The sequence below is a fragment of the Fukomys damarensis genome, unplaced genomic scaffold, assembly GCF_012274545.1.
Source record: "Fukomys damarensis isolate Sample0158 unplaced genomic scaffold, DMR_v1.0_HiC HiC_scaffold_14, whole genome shotgun sequence".
In the NCBI taxonomy this organism is placed as follows: Eukaryota; Metazoa; Chordata; class Mammalia; order Rodentia; family Bathyergidae; genus Fukomys; species Fukomys damarensis.
The window spans coordinates 38,257,230-38,276,543 of NW_022900926.1; the positions used below are offsets into that span (position 1 = coordinate 38,257,230).

Sequence of the window (19,314 nt, forward strand, 5' to 3'; positions counted from 1 at the left end):
ATATAAAATCTGAGTGTGCTTTTTGGAAAAATAAGCTCCAAATACCCCTGGGCAGGCTGATACTGAATTGTGCCTTTTGAGCACTGTGGGGCATGGAGGAGATGCTTACAAATGTAAGGAAATGATGGGTGACAGCTTGCTGATTCTGAGTACATACATCAGAATAGAAACTAGGCAAGTGAGTGTGCAGGGCTCCTGAGTTCAGTCTGGGGATCTTTGTACCTGGGGGTGATGGTGGAGTAGGTGGATGTGCACCTCAGCTGGAGGACATTCCTGTGGGGGTGTGCTGCTCCGCTGGCCTTGCCCATAATGGTTTCTTCTCCACACAGTTTTGACCTTGAAAAGTTGTGCCGTTTTATTATGTCTGTGAAGAAAAACTACCGGCGAGTGCCGTACCACAACTGGAAGCATGCGGTCACGGTGGCACACTGTATGTACGCCATCCTCCAGAACAACGACGGGCTCTTCACTGACCTTGAGGTGGGTGCTGGAGCCTTGCTCCCCTGTGTTGTGCAGTCTCAGTGGATAGAATTTTCCACCTCTGGAGCACATGTGCAACATGGGCTTGTGGAGTGTTATACCAGGACAAAGTTTAGTCTAGCAAATTAATAGAAACACATTTTTAGTACTGGAGCATTTAGCAAATTCTATATTTTAAGAAATGTGAATACCGAAATTTCAACCTCACTAAAATATCCCTCAAGAAAGCCCTAATTTTTGTAGTCTTCATTCCCAATTAAAGTGTAAATATTTTGAGAAGATGTAATAATGAATTTTTGCTGTTGTTGCTCATGTGCCCTGTATATCTGAAACCTAAATATCTGAAGCCCCCAAGTTTGTGTTCTCTAAAATCAAAGAATGAATTCTAGGAACAGAGGACTTTCAGAATAGGAAAAACTTATTGAGAGAAAGATAGCTTCTATCTAAGAGAGACAGAAGAACTGCAAAGTGGGTTGTCCACCCACCTCATGTTTCAAAAGTGTCTTATTGCAAAAAGCCACCAGGTGAGGTTCAAGATGGGGCAAAACTATAGTCCACTAGTAAGATTACAAGTATAGTCTCTTAGGTAATACTGATCCAATGGGAATTGTGAGGTGGTACCAAACAATGATCAACCAATAAGATTATACCAAGTATAGTCACTTACGTAGTAGTATTGATTAAATGAGGATCAACTGGGGCAGCTAGTCACATACATGGACCTAACAAGGATTTCCCTGAAAGGAATGGGGTAATGAGGTTTTAGTCCCCACCCAGGGTGATTGACACCTATTTAAATATCAATCACTGCTCTTCATCCCCAGGGGAAGTATGTGGGTAGTTCTTCTCTTTTGAATTCTGACTTTTTAGTAAATGAGTCTCAACGGTGAGGATCCATCCATCCCTGCCTAACTGCCTTTATAATATTTTCTAAGGAGCTTAGCTGTCTAAAATATTACCCGCTCTGAAGAAGTATCCCTAAGTCTTGTTAAGGGAGAAGGGGTGTAGTTTCTATTTAACTGCTTCGAGCTGAGAAGGGTTAATGTAGGGAGATTTCAGAAAGGGCTTCTGTCTAGAGAGCTAACCTAATTGGCCTCAGATAGAATCATGTTAGCAGTTATGAGCTTTCTTTATAAGGTTGATCTGGTGGATCCCTGTAAATGGTGTCTAGCACGTTTGTCTTTGGTTCTGTCTCTATGGTCGCTTGGAGTTTGGCTGACTTTAAGAGAGAATAAATAAAATTTTCAAGAAATTATAGCATGTGTAATAAAACCATGAACACTAGAATGGAAAGGCAGCTTGGGGAGAGAGCCACATTTAGAAACTGTTAAAATTGTGATTGTAACCCACTAGCACTTAAGACCCCTTTGTTGATAAAGTTTACAAGTTTGATATTTTGTTGTAAGTCTCTCTAGATTTAGCTGTAAGAAGTTAGGAGTTTAGTGACCCATAAGAGTGGTCAGCTACTGATATAGGGGGAAACTGCCAGAAGGGTCAGCAATTGGAGCCCCTTTTTATATCTTGCTTTATTACTATAGCCTTGACTTAATATCTTTAGTTATACTTTTCTACTGGGTGTTTAAGTGCTGACAAGTTAAAGCGAGACCCTTGTCAATCAAAATTAATCTCTTGCTTTCTACCAACGTCAGTTAAGTCTTCACAAGCATTAGTTTGGAGTCATGCGTAGAGCCTCTTAGCTCCTATAGTGTCAGCCCTCAGGATGATTCACAAAGTAGCTTGACCATGTTGCTTTCTGTGAAAGCAGGGGAGATGTTTCCCTCCTTTGGCATACTATACATTTGTTGATTTTTGTTCTCTGGTGTCTAGCAATCTCCCTGCTCAGGCAAGTTTGGTGATTCACTAAAGTTGTAGGATTCTGTAGGAAAGATTCCCTCATATCCTCCTGGGGTCATTGTTGACCTTGGCAGGCCAGGGCCACAAAATATTAGCTGTCCTCTTAGTCCAGTTAACTTTCTAGTTTTGGTCTCTAAGCTTTAGTTTTTGAGGAGCAGTGAGCTTAACTACTACAATTTTAAATGGACATTAAGCACCTTTGAAATATAAAGTACAAGTAGAGGACTGTTATTTTTTTATCATCCATGGTTGATTTAGTAGTCAAATACCTGTAGAATGTTGAGACATCAGTTATATAGCTTTAAAGAGAAAACTTGAGATCAAGAGCCACACATAGTATTTTAGCATGACAATCATAATGACATTATCTTTGTGACATACTTCAATGTACATCTTAGTATAGAATAGCCTTTTAGTCAAACATCTCTATATGATCGAAAGATATTAAACGACACACATAAAAAAGCCTCTCATCTAAATTGTTATTCTTTAATAGGATGTCACCTAAGAACAATGTACCAGCTTATAAATGTGGAAGTTTGTAATTTTAGTGTGTAATTTTTAGCATGTGACATTATTTGGACTGGTATCTGATCACCTCTAACTGTAGTGATGCAAATAACATACACATCATATAAAAACTATTATTTAACTGATGATCTTATGCTGGTTTGACATGTACCTCTTATCATAGTAGCTGGAGCACAAGAGAAAGTAAGGTATCTGAGTCAAAAAAATTATTGTAATAAACAGTATCATGGAAGACCTCTACACTTGGAAAGCATGAGTACATTTAGTACACCATAAAATTAGCAAAAGTGAAAATCATTAGTTATACGAAACTCTGTCCCTTAAATTAGTTTTGTACCAAGAGCATCTTTCTTTCTTTCTTTCTTTTTTTTTTTTTGTACCTGGGATCAAACTCAGGCCCTTGCACTTGTGAGGCAGGCAGCAGAACCACTGAGCCAAATCCCCAGCCCCCAAGAACATCTTTTAATAAAAATTTATTTTTATTTATTGTTTTTCTCATAAAATCTTAACCTCTTAACAATGACCAATGTAAGCATATCACAATAATATGTTTAGTAGTGTTTATTGGGGTATATTTTTCATAAGGTTATGGAAATTATTGGAGTCCCCTTTATAAATAAAGGCTGGAGAAATATTTCCAGGCAACTGCTCCCATATTTATCAAGAGGAATCTTGTCTAGTAGTTGTTATAAAACTAAAAGTCTTTATTTAATTATCTTAAAAAATTTTCAGATGACCTGTGAGAACCAAATTGTAACAATTAACACATTACTTTAGACCAGTGAAAGATTTCTGAGTTATTATACACAGACCACAGTTAAGTATTGCATTTTTAAAATCGGTCTTGACATCATTTTGATGAGGTGGCAACCTGGAGGGAAGTAGATTGTCTTTAAAGACATTTATCTATAAGTTAACTTTAAATTACAGGCAAATATTTTAAAAATACAAAAAGGTGAAAAAAAATTGTTGAGCTCAAACAAAAGAACTGCAAGATAGATTAGACAGACATGGACAAACAAACAGAAGACCATTTGTTTATAAAACCAAAGTGCACTAAGATGTATTTGTCCAAGTCTAATTATAATAACTCTTTTATAGTTTTTAGGTCTGTAGCTATAATAAGATTAGTCATAACTTTTGTAAGTCAATTAACTGAGTCAATAATAAGAATCAGAAGGAATAAAGCCTTTTACCTTTGTGAAAGCAAAGACAGATTTTCAGATGAAACTTGGGCTGAGGTTTTTTCTGATCAGAATATGTAGCTATAGAGGGTCCTCATGGCTGCTTGCTAGCCATAGTTGTTGGATAGTCACTGCTGGTGGTCAAAATAGCTGTTTGATAGCCACATGTAATTGTCTCCTCTAGAGGGACAGACTGATAAAAGGTAATATTAACTATTTTTAGGAGTGGGTGTGTAAGCCAGGTCTGGCTATAGAAAGAGACTAGGCGGCACCCTTTAGAGCTATGTATTTTAAACAGGGTTCTAATCTGTCCTGTTGCAGATGTCTATCTATGACAGTTTTTCTTGTTTTGCCTGTAACCTTTGGACCATACTTAGCTATAGGCCTTTTTTTTTTTTTTCTTTCCTTTTGGAGCCTTGGATAGCATATCTCTGATAGTAGTGGACAGCCTGTCAGGATGTCCTGGAGAGACATCCTGATAAGAGAGTCAGTCCTCTCGGGACTGAGGCTGTATTCTTTAATATTTGTTTTTGTTTAAAACTGCTATTAAACTAGTGAAGTTCCTTAGGAATGCCTTGTTCTAGCAATGAACTTACATGTATTCTAAAAATCAGTCCATCTATCCTGTGGAATAATAGGGTCATTTTTGAAGGGGTAGGGGGAGTAAGAGGAGTTAATCTCTAGTTTTGCCTAAGGGTTGAAAGGCTGGTAAACTTGGACTAAACTTTTATCTATATTTATTTTTGACAAGTTTCAGGATTAAATGTATACTAGTTTTGTGGGTTTTTGTTTTGTTTTGTTCTGTTTCTTTTTTTTTTTTTTTTTTTTTTTTTTTTTTTTTTTTTTTTTTTTTTTTTTGTATAGTGATTGAACTGGGGATCTTGTGCTTGCCAGGCAGGCAGCAGCACCAGTGAGCTAAATCCTGGGCCCTGTACTAGTTGTTTTTTATTTTATTTTTTTAATATGGCCCGCAGATAAGTAAAGGTCAGCTCTACACTGGAAGGATCCCAGGGAGGGGAAATTTACCATTCTGGAAGCTTGGTCCTGAAATCTAGCAGCTACGGAGGAGGGAATTGCGTTGAACCAAACACTGCTGAAAACTGAGTTATTTTTCAGGGTCAGGGGAATGGAGAAAGTACAGAAGAGTGACTCTAAAGTATGGCATGATAATTCTAAATGACTAAATCCAAACCATCTCAGGTGCAGGAAGACAATTAAGATCTAGAACTTTTCCCAGAGGAGATTTCTAATCTTTAGCAGAACATGTCTCTAGAGACAAGAGCTATGGTTGACTCTAACTGCATTGCCAAGCAGAAAGTTAAACCTAGAATTAAAGAACCTCAATGGCTGAATTTTAGCCTATTGAGGGAGAGTGAGAGAGAAAATGAAAGTGTGGATCATGTTTTCAAGTTAAAATGCAGGTATCTGTCTTTTGTGCTTCTTTATAATCGGGTAGAGGGGGTGCACAATCTCATTATGTCTTGCTATCCAAAGATGACAAAGCCTGTAAGTCCTAGGAATCTCTTTAGCTGCCTTAGAGTATAGAATTGGTTAAATTCTTTCTTCCTCCAGTCTTTGGGGGGTCCCCTTAGATATGGTAAGGCCCAGATGTTTTACCTCAAGGCTGAAAAGATATTCCTTAGATCTAGAAACCATATAACCCTCACCTGCTAGAAAATTTAGCAGAGCACAGGTGCCTTGGCTAGAGATCTCTTCTGAGAGGGATACATGCCAGGGGGTATCATCTACATATTGTAAGACTGTGATTTGGGAAAAACTGTAGTATTTCCTCCTATTGAATCAGGAGCTAGAGATGTCCTCATCTTTTTCCCGATAAATAGTTGACAATGTAAAATAACTGAAGAGCTTAATTCTCTTCTTTCTTACACATTTGAGAATACATGACTGACAGTGTCTTCGAATCTCTCATCTGGTTGGCAGGCCAGTGGGACTTGTATGGGGACTGCCTGTACTGCAGTAGGCATCTGCTATTCCTCTGGCTGCCCATCTTTTGACCTTTTAAATTAAGATAATATTTATCTGTAAATGTAGCAGCAGCTTATAATACTGCTTATCAATTGATGTTTTGAAATGGATGCTAGAAATCAATGTTTTATATAAAAGTAAATATCTTTCTAATGTAGCTCATAGGTCTGAGTAAGTCCTCCAAGGACCTCATTGCATGTATTAGAGTTGTTTGAAAACTTTCCTAGGTCTCACTTGATCTGTCTTAGATCACTGAGAGTAAAGAAGACAAAAATGCAAAGTAGCCCCTCATTTATCCCTTCTTCCTCCCTGTAAGGGCTGTCGTCTTTGAGGGGCCTGAACAAATTAACTATGGATGGATATAGCCCCATAGAGGTTTTAATTACAGCTGGCCTAGATGCTCCACCCTCAGCACCCAAAGGGTGGAGAGGGGAAGCCTCAGACTCAGTAGTGGTGGGCAAGGTTTTGATTAGAGTTTCCTTGGAAGCCTTGTCCTCAGGTTCTAAAGGGCAAGCAGTAGCCTCAGGCTCAGGGGTAGTGAATGTCTTAGGGCCAAGTGTCTGACTTTCCTGTGGCTGACATTTACATTTTGAACACAGGCAAGGAATACTTCTCAATCCAGAGAAAGTCTGGACATATGGCAGTTTTGACCACTTTCTTTTAACAGATTGCAGCTGTGAAACATCATCATAATCAACACCTCTGTATTCTACTTTGGCTTTGGGGTAAAACCTGTCCCCCAACACTTAAGAATGGTCACTGACCTATTGTCTCTTAACTGGTGGATGGTCCCATGATCTATTAATAGGAATGTATGTTTCTTAAATAAAAACTAGATTAAAAACCCATTCTAAAGCATGTTTATATTTACTTGTAGATACCACTAAATTCCACTAGGTGGTAATCTAACACTACCCTTTTCCCTGGGGCTGTTGTCTAACAGAAAAGGGAATGCAACTTCAGCAGCTAAATCCAAATGCAACATATATAAAACAAGATTAAAATGTCATTTTAGCAAAAGACAATGCATCATAAGATAAAAGCAATTCACAGAAACTTAAGATATACAACCTGAAATTTAAGACAATTTTGAAACAAAAGCCAGAATTTATAAAACAAAAAACAAAATCTACGAAACAAAAGACCGGAGTCTTTGAAAGAAAAGAATGGCTAAGACATGAAACAGAATTTGAAAAAAAAAGTTAGGATCTATTAAGCAAAAAACCAGAAACTTAGAATCTATGAAACAAAAGCAAACTTTTAGTTCTATCCAGTCATCTCTGTGGAAGACCTCCAAATGATGTAAGGGACCAAGTAATCCAAATAAGCAAAATAATTTAAATAAGGGAAATATAATGATGTCCAACCTGCTAGATAATGGAAACACCAAGCTCATTTTCTCTAAAACTGAAGAATATATTGTAGGAATGACAGAGGTTAAGAATAGGAAGAATTTGGGTTACAGGGAGGGAGGGAATGGGATAAAATAAAATTTATTTTTAAAAATAATAGGAAGAGTTTATTGAGAGAAAGATAGCTTCTAAGAGAGACAGAAGGGGACCAGAAAATGGGTTGCCCACACACCCAGCTTCTCAAGTGTTTTTTAAAGCAAAGCTGCAAGGTGAGGCTGGTTCATGGTGGAAAAAAACTGCAGTGAACTAGTAAGATTGATTACAAGTATAGCCGCTTAGGTAATATTGATCCAATGGGAATCATGAGGTGGGACAAAACTGATCAACCAATAAGAATATAGCAAGTGTAATCAGGTAGTATGGATTAAATGAGAATCAAATGGGGAACCTAGTCAAACACACATTATACATAACAAAGATTTCTCTGGAAGGAATGGGATAAGGAGGTTTTTGTCCCCACCCAGGGTGATGGGCACCTATCATCCCTAGGGGAAGTATGTGAGTGTAGTGGTTCTTTTCTTTGGAATCCTGACCCTTTCCTAAAAGTGTCTCAGTTGTTTTCTATACTGAGGGCTGGCCTTGTCTAACTGCCTTATGATATTTGCTGTCTTGGTTTAGCTACAATACAGGTACCTCCCTGTTTCTTAGCTCTTCTTTTCAGCACCATTCACCTGACTATTGCTTGCTCTGCTCTCTCCCTCCTAAACCTCTTCTTCCTTGTCTTTCGGAAACCAACTCTGATCAGACTTCAGATCTCAGCATCCCAAAGCATTTGGGCTGGTGCTTAAGGTTTCTTCTCCATCCAGTGTCTTCACTGAATAGCTCCAGGTACCTGGAACTCTTGACTTTTCTGAGATCACGTGGGCTGCTCCAGCCTTGCATTCTTTTCGGATTCTTTCCATTTCCCCGGACTTTTCAAAGCTGAAGTGCTCACGGGTTCACCGTTTCAGTTCTTCTCTCCTTAGACTGCAACACTGGTAGCTCTCAAATCCTATGGCCCTCAGTGCCACTTTTTCATTTTCTCAAGTTAAGGCTGTCTCCAGAGCTTTAGACACAGTCAGTTGTCAACTGAAAAATCTCTGTCGATCATTGCCAGACATCTCCTCTCAGTCCACCTGGACTCCTCACACTTGTCTACCACAGCTTTCTCAGTCAGTGAGTGGTAATCCTTGTGCATTTTCTTTTCCTCATTAAGTTTATTGGTACATTCTAGGTATACAGTACAGTTACCTTCATCACTGGGATCTTGTACCTTTACATGACAGGTCTTGGTTCTCATTTTTTCCTTTTATCCATGCCCTCCCTTCACCCCTTCCTCCCTTCCCTATTTACAAATACTTTATTTCCATTTTGTATTTTCTCATATTTTTTCTTTTCCTTTATTACCTTTCCCCTACCCTTCCCACTTCCCCTACACCTTTAACCCTTTTCTTCCTATTTCACATTGTTAATTATGCCATTAGGATCTTATGTACCATTATAGTTTTTCACATCAGAGAAACTATTTGGTATTTATACATGTGTGACTTGTTTATTTCACTTAGGAGTATATCCTCAATAAGTATCCATTTTCTTGTGAATAAATCTAATTTCTCATTCTTTATGGCTGAGTAGTATTCCATTTTATAGAAAAACCACATCTTCTTTATCCAGTCTCCAACTGATGGGCAAATGGGCTGTTTCCAAGTTTTAGCTATTAGAAACTGTGCCGCTATAAACATGGGTGCGCATATATCACTGTGATAGGATTCTTTTAATTCTTTTGGAAAGATACCCAGCAGAGGGATGGCTGGGTCAAATGGAACCTCTAATCCCAGCTCTTTGAGGCATCTCCATATGGATTTCTAGTCCTTACATATTAGAGCCACACACCTGGGAATATGCTTGACCCCCATGCTTCTGGTTTCTTTTCATAGACGTCAGATAGTCAAAAAATGTGTTGGCTCTGCCTGACAATGATGTTAATCACATTGTAGCGGCTTCCATTGTTATAAACATCCTCTTATGAATTTCCATTATATTTTTGCCTTGACTGCTGCAAAAGCCTCTCACCAGTCACTCTTGTCAGTCCTAGAATCTGTTCTTAATGGAATTGCCAGAATGACCTTTTAAAAATGCTAGTTAGACGCTGGCCCTGCAGCTGAAGATGCCGTGATTCAATTCAGACCCTGAGACCCTTGTAACTACCGCCTGCTCTGCGCACAGCCTGGCATCATTGTGCCTCTCTCAGCCTGCTGTCCTGTGCTCTGCCCGCCAGGACCTTCTCCTGCACCTGCTTCCTTCCCTCTCACAGCCTGGCTCACATCTGACCTTCCAGAGGCTTCTGTTCTGACCTAATTTAATTCTCATCCTACCTCCTCAAAGCCCCTTTAACTCTTTTCTTATTTTCTATCCCATTTTCGCATGCTATCCGATTATTTTTATAGTCTCTGTTTATAATGGCAATAGCATCGATTGACTTTGAACACACCTAGATCTTTGAATGAAGATGTGAACCTGATCCTTGTTGGTGCAGATTTGCTTGATTTGTAATTCTTCAGAGCATTTGATACTTCCTGTATCCATTCCTAGAGTTGAGCAGAAAAACTCAAGAATGATTCGACAGTCCAGTTTATAACATTTCAAAGATTCCCAAGGGGGTTGGATATAGTACTGGCGGAATTACTGTGATATGCAGTTTCTTCATATTTACTTTGTTTTGAAAATATCTGTGTCTCTTTTTAAGCGTAAAGGACTGCTGATCGCTTGCCTGTGTCATGACCTGGACCACAGAGGCTTTAGCAACACCTATCTGCAGAAGTTCGACCACCCCTTGGCAGCTCTGTATTCCACCTCCACAATGGAGCAGCACCACTTCTCCCAGACGGTGTCCATCCTGCAGGTGAGCTGGTTGTCCGTGGGTGAACCGTATATTTTTAGTGCCTAGGCAGTAGTAACCCTTTGTGAGAAAAGGACATTTTTACGTCTTGCTTTGAAAACAGTAGCTGCATCTCATTGTATACCGTATATTTGTAGTCATAATTAAATAGTTAAGGGGATTGAGATAAAGAAGCCTTTATAAAATGTTGAATGCCTACATTTTGCAATCACATGTGTTTTTTATATCAGCATTGTATGATGCTCTAAGGTAAAGTGTATTTCTCTTACTTTAATTCTATTGTTGTCATGTTCTTGAACCAGAATATACTAAACTGTAAATCTTATAATGAAAGGTTTTATGTACATTGAAGTCCTTTTATCTTGATTTGTTTTATATTTTATTGCTTTTAAGATATTCATGGTGATTGATCTAGGTGATGGCAGATCTCAGCTCATTAGAAAGATGTAAATGTTCCCTTGTCCATAAAACTTTCTTCTCAGACTCCCCGAACAAGGTGGCCATTATGTCGTAATGCTTGAATGCTATCACTGAGAACTTCTGATATTTTTTTACTCTCAGCACCTCAAAGTAGAAAGAGAAACTTCTGTAGGTCTTTGGATGGTATGTCTAAGGGAAGGCCCTTAAACTTTCAGTGTTGTGTGGGGAAGTTCTTGCAGTGACTGGCTGTGAGCAGGCTGCAGAGTAGAAAGTCTTCGTCTTGCGGTACAGTTGTTCTGTCTGTGGAGGCCATGTCTCACTATGAGCACTGTGTACCCAGGGATGTTTTCCTCCCTTCCACTTTTTCAAGGCTTCTGCAGAGTCTTCTCATTTGACCTAACTGTGCAAGTAATTGGAAGCGATGCATTCTCAAACCTTCTTAAAACCGAGCAAAACTTTCCTGCCTCGGTTTCAAGAAGATAAATGTCTAGTTACTGATAGTTTTAATTGTTTGCTGGGTAACAGCGAAAGACGATTTAGATACAGAGTTACTTTAGTCATCTTCAAGCCATAAACACTTGGTAGCTGAACACTGCACTTGCTCGTGGGCTAGTTCCATCCCTTAAAGCAATAAACACTGATAATCTCCCGTCCATTCTTTTCTAAATGACACATGTTTGGATGGGTGCTTACGTGCATCCACAGATACAAGCATGCATTGGAATAAAAGCAGGGTTAAGATGTTTGTGTATAAATACATCTAAAGTGCGCTTTGTGAAATAGATGGACATCATAGAACTTCATGAAAGTTTGCATGTATTTTGATCTCACTCCTGATTTGAAGTGATTTATTTGTACAGCTTGAAGGATAAATGCTAGACATGACATCTAGATGCCTAAAATTAGGACTCAACTTAGTCAAGGTTCCAAATCCTAAATGAATTCGTATATTTGACTCTAAAAACATTTCTAGCATTATAATCTGTTAATAAATTTTAAAAGCTAAAATTACTAATAACATTAATACTGAAAGTGGGGAAAGGCAATCTACAGGTGGAGGGAAGGAGATAGGTTAAGAGCGAGGGAAATACAAAAGATTCAAGATGTGTTGCATACGTGAGCATAGCATGAAGATGAATGTAAACTCATGTTCTGCCAGCACGACCGATAAAATAAAATTGTAAAAAACAAAATGGCCATCCTAAATGCAATAGAATTAGTTTTGAAGTAGACCAGAATTGTAAAATGTGTTGTCACTAGGTTGAATAAAAAATAACCCAACTGCATAACAGTTACAACAGACAGTTACACATGGGCATGGAGAAGGTCCATAGGAAGACCTGACCCGTTGTTGTCATCAAATATGAAGAAGGTTCAGGATGGTTTACTCCATTTTTGCTGATCCAGTGTGAAAATTTGGAAATTATAGATCACAGATGAGGCATTCCTAAAATGACGGGGATGGAATAATAGGAATTCATAGCAGTAAATTCAGTTCAAACAGGTAAGCCGTTGGCATCCTCAGTGTTGTTGAAGAATAGTTGGACTGCAGAGAGTAGGGAATGGATTCCAATCACTGGTGAGATGGCAATAATGACACATTTGCCCTATTCAGTAAAAGGTAAAGTGCTAAAACTGTGCTAAAACTGTGACAAGGTGGGAAGCTGGGGAGATGCTCTGGGCATTGCTGCAGCAAGAATTTAAAAATGATTTGTAAATGGAAGTGGGTCACCCCCTCCCACAGGAGGTGAGGCAGGGAAAAGTGCGCCAAGGTATAAATGACCTGCTTTGTGTGGGCCAGAGTGTTTGGGAGACAGCTCCTTCCTTTTCTGATAATATCTGTGCCCTTAGCTGTTTTGCGTTTATGCTGTTAATCCTTCACTAAATGCTTATTCTCACATTCTCCTGAAGTTCTATTGCAGAACAAACCGGTCAGTAAGCACATTCTATTTACCAACACTTGTTTAGGCTCCAGAAAGATAGGGATAAGCAAAAAAAAAAAAAAAAAAAAAAAAAAAAAAAGGCAAGCCCTTGCCCTCTTGCAGCAGTCTGGAGTGAGGCCTTGCCAGGCAGGTCCACCCTTCTGTGAACCTGGGTGACCCTTCCGGTTCGTATTCATCTGAAGGATTCTCAGAGTGCATTCAAAGACTTTAGCCAAGTATTCAGCAAGACTTTTGTGTTCAGCCATTTGAACTCTGCATTCAGTGTGGCCAGTGTTGTGCTCATTACTTTTCCTTGGATAATTTTCCCATTTATATCTCCTGTGATGGTAGCTTGTCACTTAACCCTCAGGGCTGGTGACCTTAAACTCATTGTTTACCCCTCCTTAAGCTGCCTCCCTGAAACCCAGTACCAAGTCCTGCCAATTTTATGTCTTGCCAGAAGACATCTCTAGACTTGACCCATTAATGAGGTGTTCTTGGATAACAGAAAAATATACAACTTTCACTCAAGAAAGCGAGACAGAGCAATAAATACTTACATAATATGAAGAACTCTGATAACCTGTCTTAGTCTCTGCAGATATTCTGTGCCTCCATTGTTTTATAGATGATTGTGGGTCTGCAAGTATCCATCTTCGCAGGCAGGTAAAAGTTATGCACTTGACTAGGCATTGTGATACACACTTGTAATGCCAGCTGTATTTGGGGGACTGAGGCAGGGAGACTGCAAGTTTGAGAACATCCTTGACAATGTAGAGAGACTGTGTCTCAAAATAAAATTTAAAAATAAGCTGGAGATGTAACTCAGTGGTAGAATACTTGCCTGCCATGTGCAAGGCCCCAGGTTTAATCTGCAGTACTTCCAGAAAAAGATATAAAAGATAATGCATTTCAATACCCTATACAATGGTGAGAAATAGTTCCCAATCAGGCATGATCACAGCTACATGTGTCTGGGTGGCTTTGAATCAAAGCTTTGCCAACTTTCATGATGTCACCTACTGGATAGGTTGTGCAAACTAAAAATATGCCACTGACTGGATCAGCAACACAACATGCAGGGTAGGGGTGTGTGATAAACCATATCTTCAATGTTTGCCTGACACAGGTGTTTAGTTCATGCTGCAGAATGGAGAGATTACAGATGTGGTCTCAGCTTTACTTGGTCACACTGGGAAGGATGCAGTGGACAGTTTTTTTTTTAAAGGAACATGGAATGTTGAATCCTGCCTAAGTTATGGGAAAGTATAAGAGCACCTGCAAAAGTATAAGCCTGCATATTTATCTTTTGCTGAGCGTTTTGCTAGCTCTTTGAGCTGGATGTCAGGAATATTATCCTGGAGATGGAGGCCCACCACTGTGCACAGTCCGGGCGGACTTTCAGTAGAGAGTAGCTCACACGGTCATATTGTGGCATCTCCACACGGCTGGGGCCCAGCACCGTGCCCCTTTTCCATGGCTTCTGAGCGCTTCAAACATTCATACACCTTAGTATTTTTTTTAACTTTGCTTTGAAATTTTGTCTTTATGAGCTTAGCTTTCTACCTGCTCAGTAGTATTTGTTGGTGAGGACAGTCATTCCTCCATACGCATCTCCATAAATGTAGCCCCACCTCTGGGTCTGTAATCATTGGCAGAGATGCGAATGGAAAGTAGAAGCAGATTCAAAAGAATTCAGAGTGGGCACAGCAATGGGCAGCATTTGGAGACTAGAAAGTGCAAGTCACATCTAGGGCTCAGTTTCCTTGCAGCAGCTGGCTTACGTGGCTAAGTGGAGAAGGCAGGTGGGATGCCTTCAAGTGAGGAGATTATTTTGTGTGGGCAGTGACGTACAGGAAATTAGAGAAACTTCTTACCTAAAGCATCTATTTTTTAGTAATTGTGATAGAATAGTTATTACTGAAATATTAAATCATTTTAGTCTATATCCTAATGAGATATTAAGGATCATTTTGAATATTGAAGCTTCATTTTTATATCTTTTGCTTTTCATGAATATCCTGTATTAAATACTCACAACTCAAGGGCCAGGGACTGAGCTCAGTGGTTCCACCACCTGCCTTGAAAGTGCAAGGTCCCAAATAAGTTTTACCCCTAAATGAAATAAATAAGTCACACATGTGTAAATACCGAATAGTTTCCCTGGTGTGACTAATCTGCAATAATACATAAGATCCTAATAAGATTACTGACATTTAGAAATGGGAAGAAAGGAGCTAAAGGTGTGGAAAGGTGGGATGGGTAGGGGAAGGGTAATAAGGGAAAAGAAAAAAATGTGAGATAATGAAAAGATGAAAATAAAGTGTTTGTAGGTGGGGAGGGGAGGAGGGGGTGAAAGGAGGGCAGGGGTGAGGGGAAAAAATGAGAATCAAGACCTGTCATGTAGAGGTACAAGATCCCAACAATGAATGTAACTGTACTGTATCCCTAAAATGGACCAATAAACTCAATTAAAGCTGAAAAAAAAGAAAATGAACAAACTAGAAATGATTAGACTCATTATTAAAACAAGTTTCTTATCCATTAACCTTAAATTACCCAATGCTTTTGAAATATCTGATTACAGAAATTTATCTATATACTCCACATTTTAGGATTCCAAAACTTTTTCATTAGTTTTTATAGCAATAGTATTTCTGTGAATTGGCTAGAGTTCTTTCTATTCCTTTGAGCCAGGTAGAATTTATTATTATCTATTACAATTATAGCAAAATTGTGCTTATATTCAACGTTACAGTTACTAATAACCTAAAATGAATGACACAGAAGCTGGCTTAAATCCTTGCTGTTCGGAAGATGTTTTCGAAACAGAAATCATCATTAGACATCAAGATCTGTTTTGGATATATCCATTTTGTTCGCTTGTTTTTCCTTTCCTCTTTCCCTTAACTTTTACTGCAGAAAATTTTTTGCTTTCATCATTATCATCATCATCTAATCAGATATTGGGTACTTACTATGAACCAAAAACTTATTTTGTGTATTTTAATATTTTTGGTTTCTCATAATATCCCTGTATTATTTCTATTATTTTCATTTTACATATGTGAGTAACATTCATCAAAAAAGATAAATAACTTGTCCATTTGTCAACTGCAAGTAAGTGACGAATAGATTAAAAACAAATTGTTTGACTCCAAAACTTTTGCTTTTAATTGCAATATAGTGGCACTTCCTAGTTTGTGGTTTGATGCACTCGATAATTAAATATCACTAAAAGTATTCTATATCTGTTAAAAGCATTGTTACTGTGATGCTTGACCCAACATTTGTATTAATGACTTCACTCTTGTCCCAGAGACGTATATACTGCAGCCTGTATCTGTGGCTTCCTAGAGTGGTGATTTTGAACCCCATTAGGACAGGGTTGGCATGCAGAAAGAGAAACCTGCACATCAGATCTCTTCCATCAGATTCTTTTGGACAGAGTTGAGCAGCATAGAGTTAGGGGATTTATTTTAATGATTAATAATAATATTTTGTACTTTCTGAAAAAAAATGATTCATTAGTTTTTCTTCCTGCCTTGGTTCTGACCTACTTTCAGCCAACACCCTTATCACAATGATAATTTTGAGGCCATACCTCATCATATCACCATCTAACCTAAAATTATCAATGGCTTCTTATTATCCTCACAATAATACTTTACCAAAATATTTTAGGGTAAAATTTTAATTGTCATGTTTTCCTTATTCAATTTTCTTCATTTGTGTGGAAATTTGGGGGGACCTTTGACTTACACATTCAATTTTTTCGTGAGGGCTTATTGTAACTCAAGTTGGTTGTAAGGCAAGATGATTTTCCCCATAAGAAATAATGGAAATACCCATAATGTATTCCAAACCTCCCAAAGTACTCCTTAACTGACCTTTTCATAATAAAAATGGCTTGTATAATGTGCATAATTTACCAGAAATACCAATAATCTTCCTAGTCTATTCACTAAAAAGTTAAAATTTTTTTTAGTTTACCAGAAATAATCTCATACTGTACTAACCAGTCAAGTTGACATCTTTGGCTTGCAGGAAGAGGAACTAAATAGAAGGTGGTTACTGTTTGGTAGGAGAATCCCCTTCCATAAGAACATCAGGAATCTGGTTCTCTGGTGACCTTTCTTTTTGGGAGAGTCTGTAACCCACTAGGACCTGCTTCTGGCTCACTAGGTCTCAACCTTTTCAGAACTAAAACTGGTGCAACGTTGCCTGTTTTCTGTTCTGTGGTATGACATAGCATTCTTACTAAGCAAGTGAATTCAGTGGTTGGCATTTTCTGTCTGGATGGGTCTTCTCTACAGACATTTGTAGCTCTGTCCATTTTTTCAGGATTTCCTTTATTTTAGAAGAACTTTGCTGTACTGATTGTTGATACTCCCTCTCCTCTTTAGAAAGCTCCTACGCTGCCATTCTGTGTTGCTCAGCCAGAAGTTGCTGAAGTTTCTCTGTAGACAGTTCCTCTGAGTGTTCCTGCACCAATTCGCAAGCCTATGGACTCTGCTGCAATGACAGCGTCATCAAGCACAGGGTCAATTGAAGGCTCAGGCTCCTCTACATAGCCTCCTAAGTCTCCTTCCTCCATAATTTTAGGTCACACTTTCTTCCAGGCAGATCTCAGTGTCCTTACAGAGATGTTGGCCAAGATTTCTCAAATCTTGGCCTCACACACCAAAGACTAGCACTTGAGTCATAACTCAAGTTAAAACTAAAATTCTGGTCTTAACCCAAGTTGTTCCTATGTGAGGCCAGTTGTAACTCGAGGGTCTACTGTAATTCCCACTAGTGAGAATGGTTTGTGGGGTCTTAGCTGATCCTTCTGGATAGGCTACTCCTCTGCCTTCTCCCTTGTCCTTCAGCATTAGTGACTTCACCCAGAAAAAGCCTTCCATATCTTCCATAGGCCTGGATTTAAATCATGGTAGAGTCTATGCCACTTTATTTTAATTGACTGCTCATAGTCTTATGTATTCCCTTGGACTGAGGACTCCTTAAAAATAAGCTTACATTGTTTAGGCCCTTGAATATAAGGGATATTAAACTGTTAATGTCCTTCTATAAAGTGGAACACTACAGACAACAATCTGCTAAAAAGTGAGGACAAGTGTGTTCTTCGCTTGTGGGAAAGACACAGGTGTGGCAAGAAATGGTTCCCTAATGCTCCAGCATGACTAGAATATTTTTTTCTTTTTATTGAGTTTATCTGTACAATCTAGGTATACAATACAGACAGGTCTTGGTTCTCATTTTTTCCCCTTGTCCATGTCCTCCCTTCACCCCCTCCTCCTCTCCCCATTTGCAAACACTTTATTTCCATTTTCATTTCCCCATCTTATTTTCTTTTCCCTTATTCCCTTTCCCCTACCCTTCCCACTTTCCCTACACCTTTAGCCCTTTTCTTCCTATTTCACACTATTAATTATCCCATTAGGATCTTGTGTACTATTATAGTTTTTCACACCAGAGAAACTATTTGGTATTTACACATGTATGACTTATTTATTTCACTTAAGAGGATATCTTCAATGTGTATCCATTTTCCTATGAATGACTCTAATTTCTCATTCTTTATGGCTGAGTAGTATTCCATTTTATAGAAAAACCACATCTTCTTTATTCAATTTCCAACAAATGGGAAAATGGGCTATTTCCAAGTTTTAGCAATTACAAACTGTGCTGCTATAAACATGGGTGTGCATATATCACTGTGGTAGATTCTTTTAATTCTTTTGGAAAGATACCCAGCAGAGGGATGGCTGGGTCAAATGGAACCTCTAGTCCCAGCTCTTTGAGGTATCTCTGTGTTGATTTCCATAGCGGTTGCACCAGTCTGCACTCCCACCAACAATGGAGAAGGGTTCCTTTCTCATGACTAGAATATTAAGAAGCCTTAGAATTTCCCTGGCTGAGGGCTGGAAGTGGCCTTCAGGATCCTCTGTTCAAGTGAGTCCCTGATTAACCTCTCAGCATCAGAGCCAATGTCAGCTTCTTTATACCTTTATCTTCTCTTGGTTCTCAGATACTTGGAACATTTACAAACAGCCTACTCCTGTGCTGTCGTGGAGAAGAGAATTATATTCTACTTATTTGGATCTTTTGAAATATTATTGGATAGTCTGCTACTTCATTTTTGATTTATGTGAAATAAGATTAATTAACTTGAATTACCATTAAACGTGTGACCTGGCATTAAGGACAATAGATTTGTCAACTGGTATATAAAAATAGTATATTATTTAAAAGATTTTATTGTATATTAACTAATGTGAAGCTGTCAGTTTTTAAAGAGACTTATAAGAAGTTTATCTGTCTGATATATTTGGTTGCTTTTATCTCTCTTCCTTGCTTTCATTTTTTGGCAAAAGCAAAATTCTGGATTCTCTTAAAGAGAAAGGGCATTATTATTTATTTGTCCCTTTGCTCTTAAAAAAACATTGAAGGAGGCAGTAAAAGGTTTCTGGTAACAACTTTTCATTACAAAGACCTATTATTGAACTTTTTCAACTAGTTTTCTTTGATATTGAAGAATAATAAAGTGCTAGACTGTGGTACATACTTGTAGTCCCAGCTACTCTGAAGGCTGAGGCAGGTTCAGTTTCTCAAGTTCACAGTTCGAGGATAATGTATTTCAAAAT

General features: G+C 38.5%; 1 protein-coding gene across 7 annotated transcripts in view; it reads left to right on the forward strand.

Moving 5' to 3' along the window:
- The window catches only part of Pde10a (phosphodiesterase 10A), a 551,502-nt gene that overhangs the window by 502,760 nt on the left and 29,428 nt on the right, over nucleotides 1–19,314 (forward strand). For all 7 annotated transcript variants that reach the window (XM_019205466.2, XM_019205465.2, XM_010610549.3 and 4 more), the window contains 2 exons: nucleotides 330–480; nucleotides 10,173–10,328. In XM_019205466.2, the coding sequence (XP_019061011.1) occupies nucleotides 330–480; nucleotides 10,173–10,328 (307 nt within the window). The remainder of the gene's footprint in view (nucleotides 1–329; nucleotides 481–10,172; nucleotides 10,329–19,314) is intronic.